The sequence below is a fragment of the Larus michahellis genome, chromosome 3, assembly GCF_964199755.1.
Source record: "Larus michahellis chromosome 3, bLarMic1.1, whole genome shotgun sequence".
Lineage (NCBI taxonomy): Eukaryota > Metazoa > Chordata > Aves > Charadriiformes > Laridae > Larus > Larus michahellis.
In genome coordinates, this window is record NC_133898.1 from 51,102,226 (window position 1) to 51,120,813 (window position 18,588).

The following is an 18,588-nucleotide window of genomic DNA, read 5'->3' on the forward strand; positions in this document are numbered from 1 at the left end:
CATTAGCACTATTCTTAATGAGGGAAAGCATGAAACTCCTTTAGTGCTCTGCCAGAATTGTTTTATCTTCAAGTCAAAAGAACAACTGCTTGGAGTAACCCCAAAAAAAGCATTTAACAATTACGAGTGGCAAACAATATTCCCAAGCATTATACTCATAGCACTGTTCTATTTATAGGCTAACAGTTATTATACTGAATAAAATATGCATCAGGCAGCTTTATTATGCAGACAGTCATGATTCCCCAGTTAAGGCTGCTACGATGGTTTCCATTATAAGCCCAGTTTTGATCCCTTTTACTCCTTCTCAGAGAGGTAGGGTGGGGAACAGGAGGATGTTTCATGTTTGGTTTCAAGACAAAGGCGAATATTTTTAGGAAGTTTGAGGTTAATTGGACATGTTGCTTTTGAGATATGGGACATAGGCGTTTCTTTATTCTTTTTTGAAGAAAAAAAGCACTTTAATGGCAATGCTTTTGTTCAGAAAAAGCTTTTTAACTAGTTCTCCAGAATTTCTTTAAAATACAAAATCAGAAGTGAAAACTAGGTGAAAGGAAGGTCAAGACTTAGAGCTCTAGGAAATACATAAAGACAAAAGATCTAGCACTTTTCCTAGCTACATTTATTTTCAAAAAGGCATGCAAGTTTTTTTCCACTGTGAAAAAAACAAAGCAACATTTAAAGAACGTGACACTTAAAAACAAAACCAAAAGCAACATTCTTTGTACTTATCACTGGTTTTCCCTCACCAGTTACAGTTCTTCATAAACAGTGGGGGGCAGGGGGATAAAGCATTCCCTCTCACAGTTGCTCTTTATCTAATTGTCCCCTCATTCTTCACGTCTCTAGGTTTTCTATCTCAGCTTCATAATCTGGCTGGCAAGCATCTTTACATCTCCGTCACCTCCTTGACCCTATATTCAGCGCAATCAATATCTACAAGTCTTTAAGCCTGCATATTCCTTTTTTGACATCTCAATGACTAACTGGAGAGCAGAAGACCTAATGAGCAAGGTAAGAGCAAAGCTCAGGCTAAAAGTTTGCATTTCATACTGGTCATACACATGAGCTCATTTAAACAATGCCTAAAAGCATTCCCTGTCTTCTCAGTGACACACATGTATATACTAACATGCACCCTTATAAAACATGCACGATGAACACTGGCTAGAACAAACTCCCCTCACAGAGGAGCAGCATGTAGAAGAGCCAAAATTTACGTAGACACTGTGGGTGACCTACAGAAATGGAATGAAGGCAACTTATTTCAGTTGGATTTTGTAAACAGTTGTCTTAATGGGGCAAGAACTACTTAATTACAGAAACAACGGGGAGATCTCAGGGCTAGGCAGCATTTTACAACTGAGGAGATTCCACAGCATTGCCACTAACCCGTGTCACCTGATGAGAGGAAAAAGGTAAAAGTACAGCCATTCCCAGTTCTAACTCCAAACAACCCCACTCCAATCCAGAGCTACCTACGAGGGCTACAGAAATGCAACGGGGAGGCCTGCACATTTCTATCCTTTAGTTCTGTCCCAAAACAGCAAAGTTCATCCATTTCTTTGAGAGACTGCACACCTTATTGCTAGAAAGATGGACAGCAGAGTCCACTTCTCCTCCCCCTTATTTAGTGTACTAATACCTCTTTGCCTTCTTTCTTTTTACCTAGGGATGTCAGTAAGATTCATTCTTTTAAGTTGTCTATGATTCTACAATAATCTGACTCCACTACAAGTCCCGTGCAAGTGTTAGGGATGTGCTGTTCTATATATAAAAGCTTTGCAGCTGTGGAGGCATTGAGTCATCATACACATGCAGCAGGACTCTAACTTCCTCTACTAGAGGTCTAGAGTAATTTGGCCTGCTCTACGATGGACAAATACATCTTAGTCATTTTAAGAGGCTGAGATTCAAAACACTGGGGAAAAGTTTTAGAAATGCTGAATTGTTTCTGATAGTGTTTTTTCAGTTGTTTTCTAAAGAGTTTATTCCACTCCATTTTGATATTAAAAGATATCTTTCTGCAAGTTAGAAATTGATTATACAGGAGAATCAGTGTAGCTGACTGTGCATGAGTATTTACAAAATACACAAAGCAAACCTGAATGGAAATTTTTTCATTAATTTATTTTCAGGTTGCTGTGACTAGCTTAAGTTTATATATCCTTCATATAAAAATCTTAACTTTTGAGGTTGAAAAATACGTATTTAAAAAAAAAAAAACCAAAGCAAGTATTTTTTTTTCCACTCAGAGGAGAGAATATGGAAGTAGAAATGTGGTGTCAGGTTTCCTCACTTGCTTTATAAGACATGGGTCCATACAGAAGTTACCAGGCTGTAAGTTTCCATATGTCTGCTATGTAGGTGTACTTTATTACATCTGAGATGAATGCAAGCTAATTCCAGGCAAGCTGCCCCTCAGTAAAAATAGAGGTAGGTATGCCTCTTTGGATTTACCCACGCAAAGCCACATGCTAATAAAGACAATTCAGGTGAAGCAGCTGATGCAGGGTAAACTGGTTACCCTGTAACAATTTTGCTCAAAGGGCAAGGCTGATAGCTTGTATCACGAAGTCTCAGGAAGTCCCACAAAGATTGGTGAGGCAGCAGACCTCAAATGCTGTTGTTCTACAGATGGTGTTACACGAGTCACACGGGACTACAAACTTCATGGGTTATTCAGACAAGGTTTACAAGTCTCAATGAAGCTTTCAAAAATTTTCGTTCCTAAAACTGAATGCAAGGATTTTCAGCTTTTATAAGCAATCCATAAAATGAAAATCCAAACACATTTTCAGCCAGTCAAGATACTCATAATATACTTGGACTAGTTTTGTTCCCAGTTCGAGGTCATCTGTAGTGTCAGAGTTTTGAATTATCTCTTTCTTTTCATTGCCTCATTACAGTACTAACCTATAAATAGCAGCAAGACACACACAGATTGTAAGTAGCTCTCCTAAGAATAACTACTACTTAGATTTAATTTGAACAACCCGATGTACCACAGGTAAGAGGACTGGGGAACTGAAGTAGAGCCATTGAAGACTAGCATGGAAAACTCCTTCTGGTTCATAAGTGCCAAACTGAGCTTGCACTTAAGAGCCATCTCACTCTTAAAAAACTTAAATTTGTTTAAGACGTAAGTACAAATTAAACTGTGCACCGTTTGTCTTGTAAATTACATACATGTATTTGCTGCTGGTTTATCAAATCAATCCTACCTATGGACATGTTTAAACAATTAAATCATTCAGGGCAATTCTTCAGCTCTCCTCAGTGAAGGAGTCTTGCCTGAATAAGGAAAGATATAGAGAATTCCAATATGTTTAAAGCAAGACTGATAAACACAAGACACATTTCTACCACGAACGAGATGTCAAAGAAGCAGTTAGGTGTTTTACTCACGTTGCCACAAACAAGGCATAACAGTTTAAGGCAAAATTCAGATTGTCAGCAAAGAAATACAATTTGACAGCAAGAGTCATGAAAGCACTGGGACTTAGTATCTCAAAGGTTTTAGTAAAGACTGCCATTTATAGAGAGGAGCAGAAAAAGATGCGATTGAAACAAATATAAACTCTGACTTAATGATTGTAACGCAGATGCAGAAGCACATCTAGAAGAAAAAATGCTAATCTACGCATTTTAATTCATGAACTTTATCAACTCAAAACGGGATCATTTCACAAAATAGTCACTCCAACGCTCCTCCCAGAAATTATAAGCCCTTCAGGCAGGGTAAACGAGTGTGTTCCAAATACTCCTCTCAGCCAGAGAGGACCAGCCAGTACACTCATTGGAACTAATCCCAACTTCAGTTTAGGGTCCAAATTTTTCCAGTTGTATTCTCCCATTTAAGTCTTCATTCAACTGCAATGATAAGACGACTGTAGGGCAATAGCCTCTCTAATACCAGAGCTAACTTTGCTAACAACAAAGATTAATCTGAGTCCTGATTTATAACCACAGAAATGTGACAAATTCAGACCTGTAGCATGAAGAGGAACCACTGCTACATAAAGAGAAACTGAACCCTTTTTACTTGCCCTTATGATACTTGCCATATTTTAAAATGGTACATTGCATTCATTTTAAAACACTTTCCCTATTTAAAAACCATTTACCTGGAGATATAGCTCTGTGGAACTGATACATGTCCTCTCCAATCAGCTCTTGTGCAACCTGCTTAATCTTCCGTCGGACAGCATCTAGCTTGACTTCAGATTCATTTAGTATTTCTTCCCCATTGGGAGCACTGCAATCATAAAACAGAAACTGAAAGAGCAGATTTCAGTACATGAGCAAACAGTTTAAAAATATTACACACTTTTTTTTTTACTAACGAATACATTTTCAATGGCTTCAGGAAAAAGCAAATATCAGAATGAGATACCTACTGCAGATTATGAAATCCTGTAGATTCTTACCATGAAAATAATCAACACGCCAAACACAGTTCTGGTGGCATGACATTTATTCCAAATTTTAATTATTGCTTAAGTAAGAAGGAGACACACGTGCAAAGGCTTCAAAAAAGTATTCTGGAAAACTAGCAGTATTTTCAGAAGTCCTTCAACCTCTTAAAAAATATATTTTGCAATACATTACAGTATTGCAAAATACAATACATGATTTAGTTCTACGTGTGATTTTTTTTTTTAGGAAGTAATTATGGACTATGCTATTTGGGAACAGCTGAAATATCTGATTCACAACCACAACATATGCTTGGCATTTAAAGTTTAGTTTATCTAATTTCCTTTAAACTTTCCCCACCTCCAAATAATCTATATGGTATATTAGTTTACAGTCTATTTAAAGAAGTACTGGTAGACTGGTCTTGAGAAACCATTTAAAAACTAACAGTTTTCTGAAAGCAAAGCCACAATAATAGCAAAAAGCAAAGGAGAAGGAAATAAAAATACAGCATGGAAGGCTTCCACTCTCACAAAACCAAGAATATCTCACAAAACAGGAATCTAAAATTTGGAGTAAAGAGGAGTTTTTTTGTTGTTGTTCTTTATTCTACCAGTTCCCAGCATATCTAGCCTCTGCAGTGGGAGTAGCTATTTACAGTCAAGGTTGTAGCAGTTACTAGAATTACCACAATGCCTCTTCGCAGAAGAAGATCAAGTTAAAAAGAGGGCAATTTCCTAATCCCTATTTATAATTGTTACTACTGTGGTTGCTATAAATAGTTACTACTACAGCAGAAATGCATTGATAGGTAACAAAAAAATAAATTTGGGGAAAGGAACAGGGAGAGCTGTTGTAAGGGTAACACGTTAAGACCAATGTTTGACACATACAGTAAATAATTTATACAGCAGGCTATGCAAAGCTTCAAATTTTCCTGTTATTCTTCTAGTTTGTCTGTGGCTTCCAAAGACTGCTTGAAGGCTCACAAGAACACAAAAGATGTAGAAGCTCAAAACTTCACACAAAAGCCTCTTAGACTGCAGTGTGTATGGAAGTAAACAGAAGCCAAGTCACCTCCTTTTTGCATTGATGATCTGGGGTGGGGCTGCAAAAACCAAAATGGGGAGGTAACTGCAGAGGCAGCTAGCCTGAAGGAAGGGCGCATGCTCTTCTCTCAGCTTGCTGGAAGCTGGAAAGCCCTCATCTGCTGTTATACTCTGCGATTCTGATCCTGTTTAATACGCCAACAAAATCAACTGAGAAACCTGAACCCGCATCTTTCAATTCTCTAACTGGAGTGTGCATTCATTAGCTCACCCTAAAGGATGTTTACGGGAAGTTAATTAAATTCCTCTCAACAGAACGTTGCAGCTATTAATCACAAATACAAACACTGCAAGGCAGCTTCTAGGTTTCTGTGAACACTTTAATGCTCAATGTGACTCACCTGGCAAACCGGTGGAGCAGAAATATTGTTCTTTTGCTTTCGATAGTTATATCACGACTGAGCTTCACAAGCCGTTCATACTTATCGTGCCTCGTGTCAAGCTCCAGTTGAAATGCTGCAGAGTCAATCATCGCAGTAACAAGCACGGTTATCACATGAATACAGCATAGGGGAAAAGCAAAGAGCCTGTGCTACAGAAACTGCTTGTAGTCCCCAGCCCCACCAGCCTTTTCCCTGGTGTGCCTTTTCCCAAGGTGGCCAGGGCAGATGCTCCTGTGTGGTGCACGGCTGCGGAGGCCACCACTGCCTACCACCTGTCAGAGCTGCAAAATTCATCGTTAATACTACTTTTTTATAATAAGTCAGGTTTAAACATACATCAACTCTGATGATGTTTTAAGGCAGCCCAAACAATTCAAAGGTAAAATACTTGTTTTAACTAGTAAAATCTATTCTGCAATACTGCTGTTCAGGAAACTAACTTAAAATTTCACCCAAATTTAGCAAGATAAATTAAAAAATAAAACACTACAATCATTAGAAAATAAGATTCAACAGTCTCTAAAGCAAAACAAACAAAAAGGGATTTGACTAAGGCACATACACTTTTAAAAATGCACGAGTTAGCAAAAAGAAAGGTTGCGTTTCACATTCCAACTAGACTTGGCCAAAAGTTAAGTATTTTAATATCCCTAAGAATTAGAAGTCCTGAAGCAAAGTGAGATCAATTACTTAAAATAAGATTTCTAGTTATTGATGTAAATTCTCTCTGTCTAACTACAATGAACACAGAGAAGTGAGGGTGTGTATCTGGTTAACACAATCAAACATTATGAATGTTTCACAAATACCATTAACATTTTATAGACCATTATTCCACTAAATAAACAATTAATAAATACTCACAAAAAATCTGACACATTGCCTGCCTAACCGCCTGAGGCGTTAAAAGTGTCCTTGTGAGAGGATGGAGAAAATGAGCTAAGAGGTCACATTTTTAAAGGGTCTGATAAGTGAATACCCTTTAGAAAAGCACACCAGTTTGCTGGCAAGCAAAGTTTAGATGAAGCTACAAAAGCAGCTTCATGAGAAACTGTATTTCTCATCACCTCGATAAAACCTTGGTTCCTCTTATTTTGTTCTGTTCTCCCCAATCTTCTTCTGAAACTCTAAGTCACAAATGCTCCTTCTGATCTTTTAAGCCTTTCACACATCTGATAGGTGCGTCTCTTCCAAATTCTGAGAGTCAAGTCCACCACTGAATTATCATCAAGAAGAAATTTTCACTCGAGTCATAGTGAGAGGAACTTGAGGAGGGTGAATGGTACTTTCCTTTGTTCGATGCCATGCATGACAATTACAATGACCCTTTGCCAATTTCATTTACCAGGAAATTCACTATTCTGAAGATCTACAATATTAGCAATGCCCCCGATCTCTTCTGGACAGTTGTGGCTCTTAGACTTTTATGTCAGATTTTAAACCTGTTAGGGGCTACTAGGAAGTGTTTTGTCACCTCAAGTAAAATGTGGACAAATACGGTAATCTTTAGCCTAAAAGGATGCAAGAAAACCTACTGTACTGTTGCCTAAAATTTCAGAGGCTTACTACTTGAGGGATTCTCCAGGCTAACGCATAGAGACCACATAGCCCTTTCCTCCACATATTCCACTTTAATGTCTAATCTATCACTGAAAGCAAAGACTTAGACTCTATTGATTTTGGTGGTGCAGAATCAGACCATTAAAAATGACACTTAATAAATCTTAACCTTACAAATAAGATACTATCCACTCTCTCTATCACTTAGCTGTTATATTTAAAACTTATTAAGCAAAAAAAGGTGTAACTGAATACTGGGGGTTTTTATATTAATAATTATTATTATAGAAGACAATTTCTCATTAATTTTTTAGAAATCCTTGGTGTCAACAGATAACTATGTCAATTCAAGTACAAGATTTTTCCAAAGAAATGAAAAAGAGCAGAATGTGTACAAACATTTAATGTATTAAGTTGTTTAGATTCAGGCAACATACATAGAAATAGTGCGCCACTACGGTTCACCTTACATAGCTTGCTCAATTATCAGCCATCCGGAGCACACCTTTTCTTAACCCTTGTGCCTGACCACAAATGGTCAGGCTAAAGACCACAAATCTCTCTCTCTCTGGGGCCTATAATCAAAAGTGCAATATAAAGAATGGATCTTTGAAAAGCTGAATAAACCATGTCACTTACATCCTTTCTGAAATTAACCAAATGCTGCTGACTGGATCTCATGGGAAAGGAGGAAAACAAGTGTTGCTTTGAACTTGAATTAATGGCAACCTTATGATAAACTGATATGCTTGAGGGTGAAAAATTAAAGCTAAAAGTGCAGTTGCACTACTCAATTCAAGTGCAAGTGTATGTACGTTAGTCAGTATAGAAGTTCAGGGGTCAAATTTAATCATCTGCCAAGCTGACTTCCACTGAAAAAAAGAAGTATCTGTTTTAAAGAAAGCAAGGAAATTATATGATGAAGTGACCATCTATAACAGCCATCCAGCTCTTACTACTTCATCCTCCTTAGCTTCGTAAAACATAGGGGGCATGGCGAAAATTTTACACCAAGAATTAATCTATTCCCCATATCACACCTCCTTCCTCCTTCTGTCAAGGCTTCTCATTTCTGAAACTCCACTTTACCTTGTTAGGACTTGCCTAATACAAAAGTTCAACTAAATTTACCAGAGTTTAAATCTGGTTGTGTGCAAAATCCTATGAAAACAATTTGGTTGGAGGGAAGTTTACACTTGCTTATTTAAAGAAACTGAAATATACACTAATTTTAAAGAGGTACTCAAACTGAAATAAGCATCTACATACAGGTTTATATTAGTTCACTAAACTCTTATGTTTAAAAAGTGCATGTATAAACAGCTACCAACTTGCAAATCAATGCATCCAGATTTACACTGAAGTAGCTTAGTCATCTATGCACCAAAGCTAAGGTCAACAGCTAAGAGCCTTCTCAGTCTTCCCAAAGGTAGCCATCTCCTCCTTTTGTCCCTGTGGCTCAGATTTTGCATTACACCTCTACAGATCTTACAGTTTTCTGCCACCAAAGGGCCCAGTCGCCTTTTGTCTGGCTGAACACTTATGCAGTTTGTTTGGCATCAGGTTCAGCACAAGCTGGGGGGGGACGGGGAACAGCAGGTAGGATGAAAAAGGGAGCAAGTCATGAGTCAGTTTGAGCTACGTGAAATCCCACTCTCAGGACTTTAATGCACACAAAGCAAAACACCAAGCTCTAAACATATGAAGCATGAGTCCAACTAGTTTCAGGTTTCTCCCCCAGAGAAAGCTGGTTTATTCTATCACTAAATACTAGTAATTTCCTAGCAATTTCTATACCATGTTTTCATAATCTGACATTCCAAGTGCTTACTTACATTTAAAAGATGTCATCAGAGCTGAAGATGGATTAACATTCTCTTTTTCCTCTCTTCTTTGACCATGTGGAAAATTGTCATGCTTTCGTTTTCTGAACCCACCCGATCCTATTAATAGAAGATACACACACAAAAATACATTTAAAAATAAAGTAGTTTTGCCAGAGCACAGGCAACATCAGAATGCTGTCTTCAGAGCATTCCTGACTGTAGCCATAATTTACAGGATAGAGTAAGGTAACTGGATGAACCTTATTACCAACTGATGTAATCTTCGTGTTAGCATGCTACTTTTTCCTCCACATTCCTAGTGAAAATTAGAAAAAATCCTACCAATTTCAATGGATGAGTGTGGTAGGATCCTACAGTTTCTTTTCTGTAAGGGAACGGCTGCATGGAAAACCTTGTGTAAGCAAGGGCCTACAGGATTAGACTTTTTTTTTTTTTTTACTTTTAAAAATTCAGCTTGACAGGAGTCATTAAAACTATTTACGTTCACTACTGATTTATACTTTGTGTTGTTTCTTCCTTTTGTCCTTCCTTCACCTAGGACTGACTCATTGTGTCATTCGTGTTTTAACCATTCCTCCCTCTCACTAGCTCCTTTTTGTGACAGCTGTACACTTTGTATTCCTAACAAAGGCCAAAATTTGGCAGACTCTTACATACAAGCATACCTTTTTGAATATGTGGAGTGCTCTCAATTTCCTTAAAAGAAGAACAAAAGGAAGCTACTTAAAAGTTACAGACGAACACTGGATTTTAAAATGTTTCCGTTTAATTGTTTATTATCCAAAACCAAAACCAGAAGTGGGCGTAGTTACTTTCTAAAAGAGGAAACTGAAAATCATTTTTTCCTTCTTTTCTGTTAGGACATGAGTTCAGGGTTTTGTTTTTCCTGTAGCAGCTAAAAACATTACAAACACAACCCCTGAAATAGTGCAGAGAATTAAAATTCTCTGCAGTATTCCAAAAGCTGGGAACATCATAATGACCTACAGGAAAAAACAGGCCCTCCTGAAGTAGGGGGGAAGAGAGAAACTGATAGAGAAGAGGTTCCACTGAATAACCAGTAACTTGAATATCAGAAAACCACAGACTGCAATAACAGTGACCTAGCCTTAATTTTGAAAAACAAATGAAAAATAAAAAAGCCAGCTTCCTTGCTGCAGAGCCTGCATCCTGGCTGAAGGGAGGTCTGTGTGACTGCCTGGGCTAAACCAACACACAGGCCACAAAGCCAGTGCTGCGTTATCCGAAGTCAGTTACCGCTACAAGTGCTTTTCGGGCCTAACACACACTCGGCTTCTGGCTGCAGCAACTGCTTTTCTACCACCAAGCGCGAGAATTTTCGAAAACTACGTTCACAGGCGTAAGACGCAAGCGAGAAGGCTTCTGAAGAAACGGTGCCTCTCTGGGTGTCCGGGCAGCGTTCAGTGGCACAGCTGAAGGAAGGAGGCTCACACCTCTGCCCCCTCCCAGCCGCAGGGCCTCCCCCTACCGCTGCCGCCAGCCCCAAGCCCTCACGCCCCCGCCTCCTGCCGGCTCAGGGCGCTGAACCGGCACCCGAGGGCCCGTACGGCCGCCGGCCCGGGCCGCCTGTGGCTGGACCGCCCCTCCGCGGCGGGCGGCGCATGGGCCGCACACCCGGACAGGCGCCCGCCCATACCCCTGCGCGCCAGGCGGCGGCGGGCGGCCCCGCTCCGGTGGGGAGGCGACGCCGAGCCGCGCCACACACCAAGGAGCCGACGGCTCCAACTGCCGCCGAGCCGGGGCGGGAGGGGTGGTAGAGGTACGCGCGCCGCCGTCACCTTCCTTGCCGCTCATCCCGCTGCCGCCGCCGAGACAGGCCGCGTCCCCCCGGCAACCCGCTTCCGCCCCGCCGCGCCGCCCGCGGCCCCCGCCCCGATGGCGCCCGTTCAGGTGCCTGACGGCAAGACGCCACACAGCGGAGCCTTTCGGCCCACCGCCTGCAGCGCGAGAGGTGTGGCGGAGCTGTGGGAGCGGGGAGGGTGATATCGAGCCTTACTGCCCTCGAAATAGGGGTAGTGCCGCTGGCCGGGCTGTACCTCTGAGCAGGCGACGCCTTGGCAGCTAGTCTGCGACCCCGCCGTGGGGGCCTCCCCGCGCCCGCGGCACGACGGGACATGTAGTGTCGGGGCGGGGGCGTTGTGGCCGGCGGGGAGGCTTTGGTGTTCCCTGCCTGCCGCCCGCGCTGGCAGCTCCGGTGTTCCGCTACCGCCCTGCTCGACCAGCTAAGCAGGGGAGAGGCGGGGTGGCGGCGGCGGCATCGACTTTCCTTAGCCTGGACCCGCAGAAAGTGTCTGTCGTGTCGCCTTTCCCCTCACCCCCCTCCCTCAGGCCCTCTCCCTGTCTCCTTGCAGCCGCCTTCTTCCCTGACACATCAAGAGCATGGCACTTTCCTTCACCGTGCCAGGGGAATGGGGGCACGTCAACAACCCGGCGTGGCTAGCGCCCAAGTCGCGGTGGTCCCCTCAGTGCCCAGCGGGGAGAGGGGCCCGCCGCACCCTGCGAGGAGCTGTACCGGGCGGAGGAGGGCAGAGAGGACGGGACAGTGACAGCGAGACAGGGCCTGGAAACTGGAGCCGCTGGCTGTGCTGTACATGGAGAAGGTCTGATAGTGAAGCCACCAGTTATCTGGAAAAAAACCGGGAGAAGCAGCAGATGTAGCTGCTGCCGCAGGGCGGGCAGCGGACACAGCAGGAGAACAGAGGTCTCCAGCCTGTGGGTGGGGAGAGAGGGGCATGAGGGGGCTGTGGATTGCCAATCTGACCTGGTTTGGGACCACTAATTCCTGAACCCAGGTTATCTGCATCCTATGTTTCCTCTGCTAGGGATTTAGTGTGAGCGTTCACAGGAGGCATCACAGGATTGAGCACAAGGGCGATGGATGCACACTAAATGTCCCCCTGCACAAAGGGCACTTGATGACGCTTCAGTTCTTATGGTGGTGAGCTATGAAAAGTCTGCTTTCCCCACTGGATTATTCATGCTTTTCCTTCCTACACATGCATTCTGATGTGTTCCTCTAACATGTTTAAAAAAGGGGTGGGTGTTGCAAATCCCAAAACCAAAAGGCTTGCAAATCATTAGTCTTGTTGCTCTGCTGCTAGATGTCAGCTGTTGCCTGGTTTAGTAGCTGGATTCACAAGGAAACAAAGCCCATATGAACACAAAGGCAGAGTGCTGACAGCCTTTGTGTGTGGGTGTGCATGTGTGTCTGTCCTTCCTCCCCACCCTTAATAATTTTTTAATCTGTTGGTCAATTGGTCGATCTGATTTGACAGAGGGAAAGAACCTCCAGGAGTGATTATAAACATCCTGACTAGGGAAAAAAATTTGGGTGGAACTTGCACCTTACTAGAAACCAGATAAGCCTAGCTGTGAGATGCGAATGCTTCAAGAGTCCTTTGGCAGTTCTCAAAGAGCAGGGACACCAGCCCTGGCTCAGGCCTCTGTGTTTAACAAATAAAAAAATACGGCTATTAGCAAACTTGAATACCAGGTGAATCTGGCAACAGATTCAGGAGGACAATAAATCACCTAAGTCAGATAGTAGAGGAGCAAGGCTTTGACAATGAGCTTTAAACAGTCTCTGGGCAGCCAAGCATGAGTTGCTAAAACCTGGTATTTCCAAATATCTAGAACACATGACTCTGTCGTGCAGTGTTCAGAATTATTCAGAAGCGTAACATAAGACCTCTCTGCAATTTCCTAATCTAAGAAAACAGATGTTAATCACATTTGAAAAACAGAGTACAAAGAGGATCCCAGCAGAACTTCCTCAGGCCTGATCTACATATTCCGTTGTGCAACAGCTTGATTGCTGCCCTACCAACTGCACAGGAGCTTTCTGCTTTCTATGTAGCAAAATCAGAACATGAAATGATTTGTGTCGGTGTTATTGCTGCACACACTTAAGCTGCTTTTGGAAACGCTACTTTTTTTTTTTTTTTTAACTGTGCTATTTCCCTGTTCTCAGCAGCTGTTTGGAAAAAAGCAGAGTGGTTTTGGTTACATCGGTATCACAGGATAGTGGAAAGAGCACTGGCATTCAAATGTTTCCCAGCAGTGGAGAATTTCCAGACAATTTTGGGGAAGGGAGGTTTGATCTTCCACTGATTTCTGTTGGTCTCAGTGACACTTTGCACATGCCCAGAGATACTCGACAGCTCTCTTGACATCTCTGAGACGTTGTCATGAATAAGAACTGCTATTTTTTTCTGAGCCAATCCATTTAAATGTGGCAGTGTTAAACTTCTTTGGCAACAGGTTATTTTCAATATCTTTCCCTTTCTTCTAGCTGATAATTATACCTTTCCCCCTCCCCTTCCAGTTATGTTTTCTTTATGCCTGAAGAGAGAATGGCACAAGTGTGCCAGAAGGAATAGCAACATTTTGAGGGAGTAAATGATAACAGAAAGGAGGTGCAGGGATTTAGGGTGGGGCAAAAAAACCCCAAACAAAATTAACTACAAACCAGTGAGGTTTTCTTGGAGACTTCAGGTCACATTGAGATGTTGCATATGGGTTGTATAGGATTGTGCTCCAGATCCTAAGACAAGGTTGGTAACTCATCTTTCATACGGAAAAAAAAGTGTTTTTTAAGACTCACGGCTGTGAGGACAGAGCATGAGTAGGTGGACCAGATATGATCTGTGCCTTTCTGAGTGGGAAAACCATCTGAAAACAACCGCTGTAGCAGATAGGATCTTCATTTGCTTTATCCCTTAAGTCTGCCGCTTTGGGCAATGACCTACTTTAATAACACTCCTACACAATATTCTTCAGTGAGGCTTTTGCTCTGCTGTAGCATCGTCAGCAGAGACCACCTTGAAATGATGGAGTGGAGAATGAATCTTTCCTTCTCTGGAAAAGCCGGAGTCTAATATTGACTCAGCTGAATGCTGTGAAGGGCAGACATAGGAGTGGTGGCAGGTCCAAATCAAGGACCACACTAGTAAAGCTGCTTCAACACCTACCGCTTCAAGTAAGGGAGTTGTACAGAGGTAGGGCATGAGTGATTTGGCAGACACATGAAATCACCATATCTTTACGCCTCAGTCATTTCAGTGTAGCTCTTTGGAAACTGTTTAAGATCCCTGGGTTTACTGGCAGAGCTCAGTGTACTCTTCTTGGACCTGTATGGTTTGTATAGCCTTAGACACAAATGCTATCTTTGTGGTGCCCTCCCATGTTTAAATAACCAGCCTGGGAATGTTTCCTAAAGTCTCTGTTAACGCAATAGCACTATGGATAGTTAGAGCTGGAATTATCTCCACATATCCTTTTGGGTTTCATTTTGTCTCTTGACATGACGTACTCTCAGAGCAAGGGTGTGAGGTTGCCTTGGAGATCGAAGGCTTAACCATGGGGCTGTCTGTCATACTCAAATGTTCACATTAGCCAATATAACTGTGAATGCTTTCAACAAACAATTGAGTGAACCGAAGTGACAAAAAACTTACGAAACGGTCACAGGGGAATTGCATAAACTGGAGTCAGATGTTCAATTTGAGACTGTTACATGACCGAGGAGTTTTGCAGCTGGTTGATGAAAGGAAGCCGGAGGTCAGCTGCTCTCTAGCTGTTATAACAACAACCTGTTATGTTTCTCAGGCAACAGAGATGCCCATAGTCTTTTGGCAGGATGGATCGGGAGGATGATTTCCTCTTTTCCTGGAATAATGTTTGAAAGCTGTAAATGTTTTTCAGCCGGTTGAATTTGAGATTTCTCGTGGAAGTGTCAGGATCCTCCCAAGGGCTAATACACTATGGTGCAGCCTTTGAGTGGATCAGCAGGAAGATTTTGGGAATGCACCATTGATTTAGCCAATTTGTAAATGGGCGAGTGGAAAAGAGAAGGACAGGGAGAACCTACAGGTTTGCTGCAACATCCAGCTGTAAAAAATAAATAAAAAAAAGAAGAAACCCAACTGTGCATTCCTAATGTTTAGTTTCTATCTTCCAAGGGAAAACTGGCAAGTGACCGGCTATGAATAATGTACCCATGGGGAAAGTTTGTTTCTAAACATGAACAGTTAGTGCCTGGCTTATGTCTGGGTGGGCGTGCTGGCTATTTCATGAATATTTCATTCTACTGAGGCAACCACATGAAAGAATTGCTTTGGAGGAATTCAAGGTGAGAATATCTTTATTTTGCATCTACATCAACACCCGTAATGCAGTAGAAGCAAAGTGCAGAGACTAACCTTTCTCCCTCATCTCTCCCATGCCCCTCTCTGTGCCTGAGACACTTGCAAATTATAACTGAAGTGATATGATCCTTTATATTTCTAGCTGCTTCAGTTTGGCACGCTTGATGAAATGCTCGTCGTTTCTGCCATAGTGGCAGGACAAAGAAAAGGTGTGGGCTAAAAGTTATAGTTTGTTGTAGTTTGGGAAAAGATGCTGATGGAGTAAGAGCTGCAAACAAAGCAAAACCAAAACCTTTCCTTCAGCTATGGGAGTCACAAAAGTGAGGGAGCCTGAAGGTGCAGTTCTTATCAGAAATGGTAAATCCGATCCCCTGACAGCAGAATTTGCATCTTTTGTTGTATGCATACCTAAGTCTCTCATGTGAAGCCTGCCAACCTTGAAGAGTCTCAGATGCTCTTCAGTACCTCCGTCCCTCAGTACCCCCTGGATAAGCATTGCCAAGTACGTATTCTCCTTCACCCTCCTGGTCCTCTGCAATGCTGCAGTCTGGAGGTAATGGCTCTTAGCAAAGGAGTTAATCTGATTCATCTGCAGTTAACCCTCTATAAGAAGGCAGCTGAGAATGGTGTTTGTGTATACATCTGAGAGAGAGAGGCAAACTATTACATTATATATGGAAAACTGTCATTTGTGCCAATGTAAATCAGGAATAATTCTGTTTAAATTGGGTGCCATTGAGATGACTATCAGGTCTTGAGAATTCCTAATGTACAGAATATTTTATTCTGCGGTATAGGTAGGGCCAAAAAAACACAGCAAGGCTCAGGTAGTTAGAGAAATGCTTTCCTAACAATTCCCACCAAAAAGTTCTGTTAAAAAGCAGTTAAGGTTGCTCCAGGGCAAAACACACCCACGCAAGAAATGACAGGTTAAGGGAACCTTCTTCCCATAAACTATCATGCACGCCTCGTATTAACCACTCCCAGTGACAGACTCCAAACCCCAACAAGAAGCTTCCCTTGTTCTGCGGGATGGAGAAACAAACTAAATACCCATCCCTCCTACAGGCTTCAGTGCAAAACCCTTTGGCTCCTGCAACACTAACATTAGCGGCTGGTGCGTGCGTAGAGGCTATGGTGATTCTGGGGCAAAAAAAATGGAGATTAACAAGTGTCCCCCTGAGCATGCACTCTGCTGGTACCGCCGCTCTCGGGGACCTTCTTTGACTTTGTCAGACTCTCTTTTCTCTGTGGTTGACCACTCCACTTAGTAGACCCCTTCAATGAAGAGCCGAAGAGCCGTCTGTTGCTTTTTATTGGACTGGAGAATGAACTATTTGATATATTTCCACTGGAATAAATCTGGTTCCCTTGCTGCAAAAATAGCTACACCTGCACCAGATATTTGTATGGGACTTCTAGATGATTTATTCCCAGCGAGGCCAAGCGAGATTTTACGTGAAAGGGGTTTTGTCACCCAAGACTAAGGGGAACCTGAGCAGAATGATGATGGCACTAAGCTGTAGTTACAAATAAAGCTTTAATTTTTTTGACAGAATTTTATGATCAGCATAGCGTACAATTTTATGACCAGAATAGCACAGGATTTTTAGAATCAGTGTAGCACAATTTTATAAGTAGCATAGCACAAAATTTGTAGCACAGGTTAGCTTAGCATTCCTAGTCACCTGTACCCTCTGCGGATGGGGTCAGATCTTAATCCTTGGCTTGTAGTATCACTAGAACAGTCACAATATAGACTTGAAACATGTAAAAGAATATGAGTCGCTCACTCAGTCCTTGGAGGAAGTAGACGATGGTGTAGGCATCCCTGACCTCTGGGGAATCACAGGTTTTCCTGTCCAGCAGCATTTGTGGTCCAAGTCCCACTTAGGACTTGTAACTGCTTGATTTTATAGACAGTGCTCTGTGTGCATTTCCCTGTTCTGTGATGGGGTCAAGGGGACCTTCAAGGCTGATAAGGAGGGGAGTACTCAGCTCGACTCCCAGGAACCTTGAGGCTGGTAGGGAGGGGACAAAGAAATCTGCCTAGTGCACAGGACCTTCCAGGCCTGATGCGGAGGGGAAAGGGGGCAGATACATGATCAACTTGGTCACAGAGAATGGCCATTTGCCTTATAAAACAGCATTAGTTAAGCTTGCCATATTACGAGAGGTCAGATTTGTGTTGAAGAAGCCCTTGCTTCAAAGTGTGTTGGTGGTCTTCCATCTACCTTCCCACATAGCTCTATACCTTCCCACACCTAGCTGCTACTTTTATCCAAGTTTCTTCTGCTGCACAGGGTCACGGTGATCGCTACTGACCAGCTTTTGCCTTGTTGTTTAAACACTAATACAGAGTTCTGCCTTTTTGTACCCAGGTGCTCTAGGAACAGTGTCTTGGCGTCACACTAACAGACTTTATCCACTGCCTCTGTGCCACAGGGGGATCATGAGCCTTCTTATACTCTGCAGAAAGATAAAGTGTAGGTCCAGGCACGGAAACTAGAAGGTTTATGTTGGGCCTCAAGGGAGGGTTTTGATGCAGCTCCTTTGTCTATTGAAAATGAGCTGGAGAAGACTTTGCCAAGAGGTATTAGTCTAAGAACACAATTTTGTATCATGGGTGATAACCTTGAAGATGTTGAGGACAGTAAGACTGAAAACCTCCTCACTGAATCTACTGTACACATGCCAATGCTGTGACCTGGCCATAGTCTGTTACTTTACCAGGTGTATCCAAAACTCTGGCCCTGCTCTCCCTGACTGCTGTGCTGTGTGATCAGCTCCGACCTGGAAAACTGAAATCATAATGAGCTGTGCTCGTTACAGACTAAACATTTTATAGTTCTGTCACAGTGCAAAGGCCCCAGAGAGCAAAGTAATAAAGGTTTGATATGCATTTATAACCTCATATTTAAAAAGTCAGCATGAAGTTTTTATTTTCCTGTCCTCCAGGAAAATCTATTTATATCAACAAATTACAGAGAATCAATACTAGTCTAGAAAACTGAATATACAGAAAACTGTAATAACTGAAACATTAATCCTAATGCCTTTTTAATGCTAAATGCCTTTAACAATGTTTTCTCACTGTACCGCA

General features: G+C 42.3%; 1 protein-coding gene across 6 annotated transcripts in view; it reads right to left on the minus strand.

Annotated features, from left to right (window-relative positions):
- TSNAX (translin associated factor X) overlaps positions 1-18,588 on the minus strand; it is a 56,331-nt gene that overhangs the window by 13,728 nt on the left and 24,015 nt on the right. Inside the window, exons 1-4 of one of the 6 annotated variants that reach the window (XM_074580128.1) lie at positions 11,376-11,410; positions 9,307-9,414; positions 5,870-5,984; positions 4,128-4,258 (exon numbers count right to left, since the gene is read on the minus strand). In XM_074580128.1, the coding sequence (XP_074436229.1) occupies positions 4,128-4,258; positions 5,870-5,984; positions 9,307-9,322 (262 nt within the window). In that variant the 5' untranslated portion in view covers positions 9,323-9,414; positions 11,376-11,410. The other 5 variants (XM_074580124.1, XM_074580125.1, XM_074580127.1 and 2 more) reach the window with 5 other exon arrangements.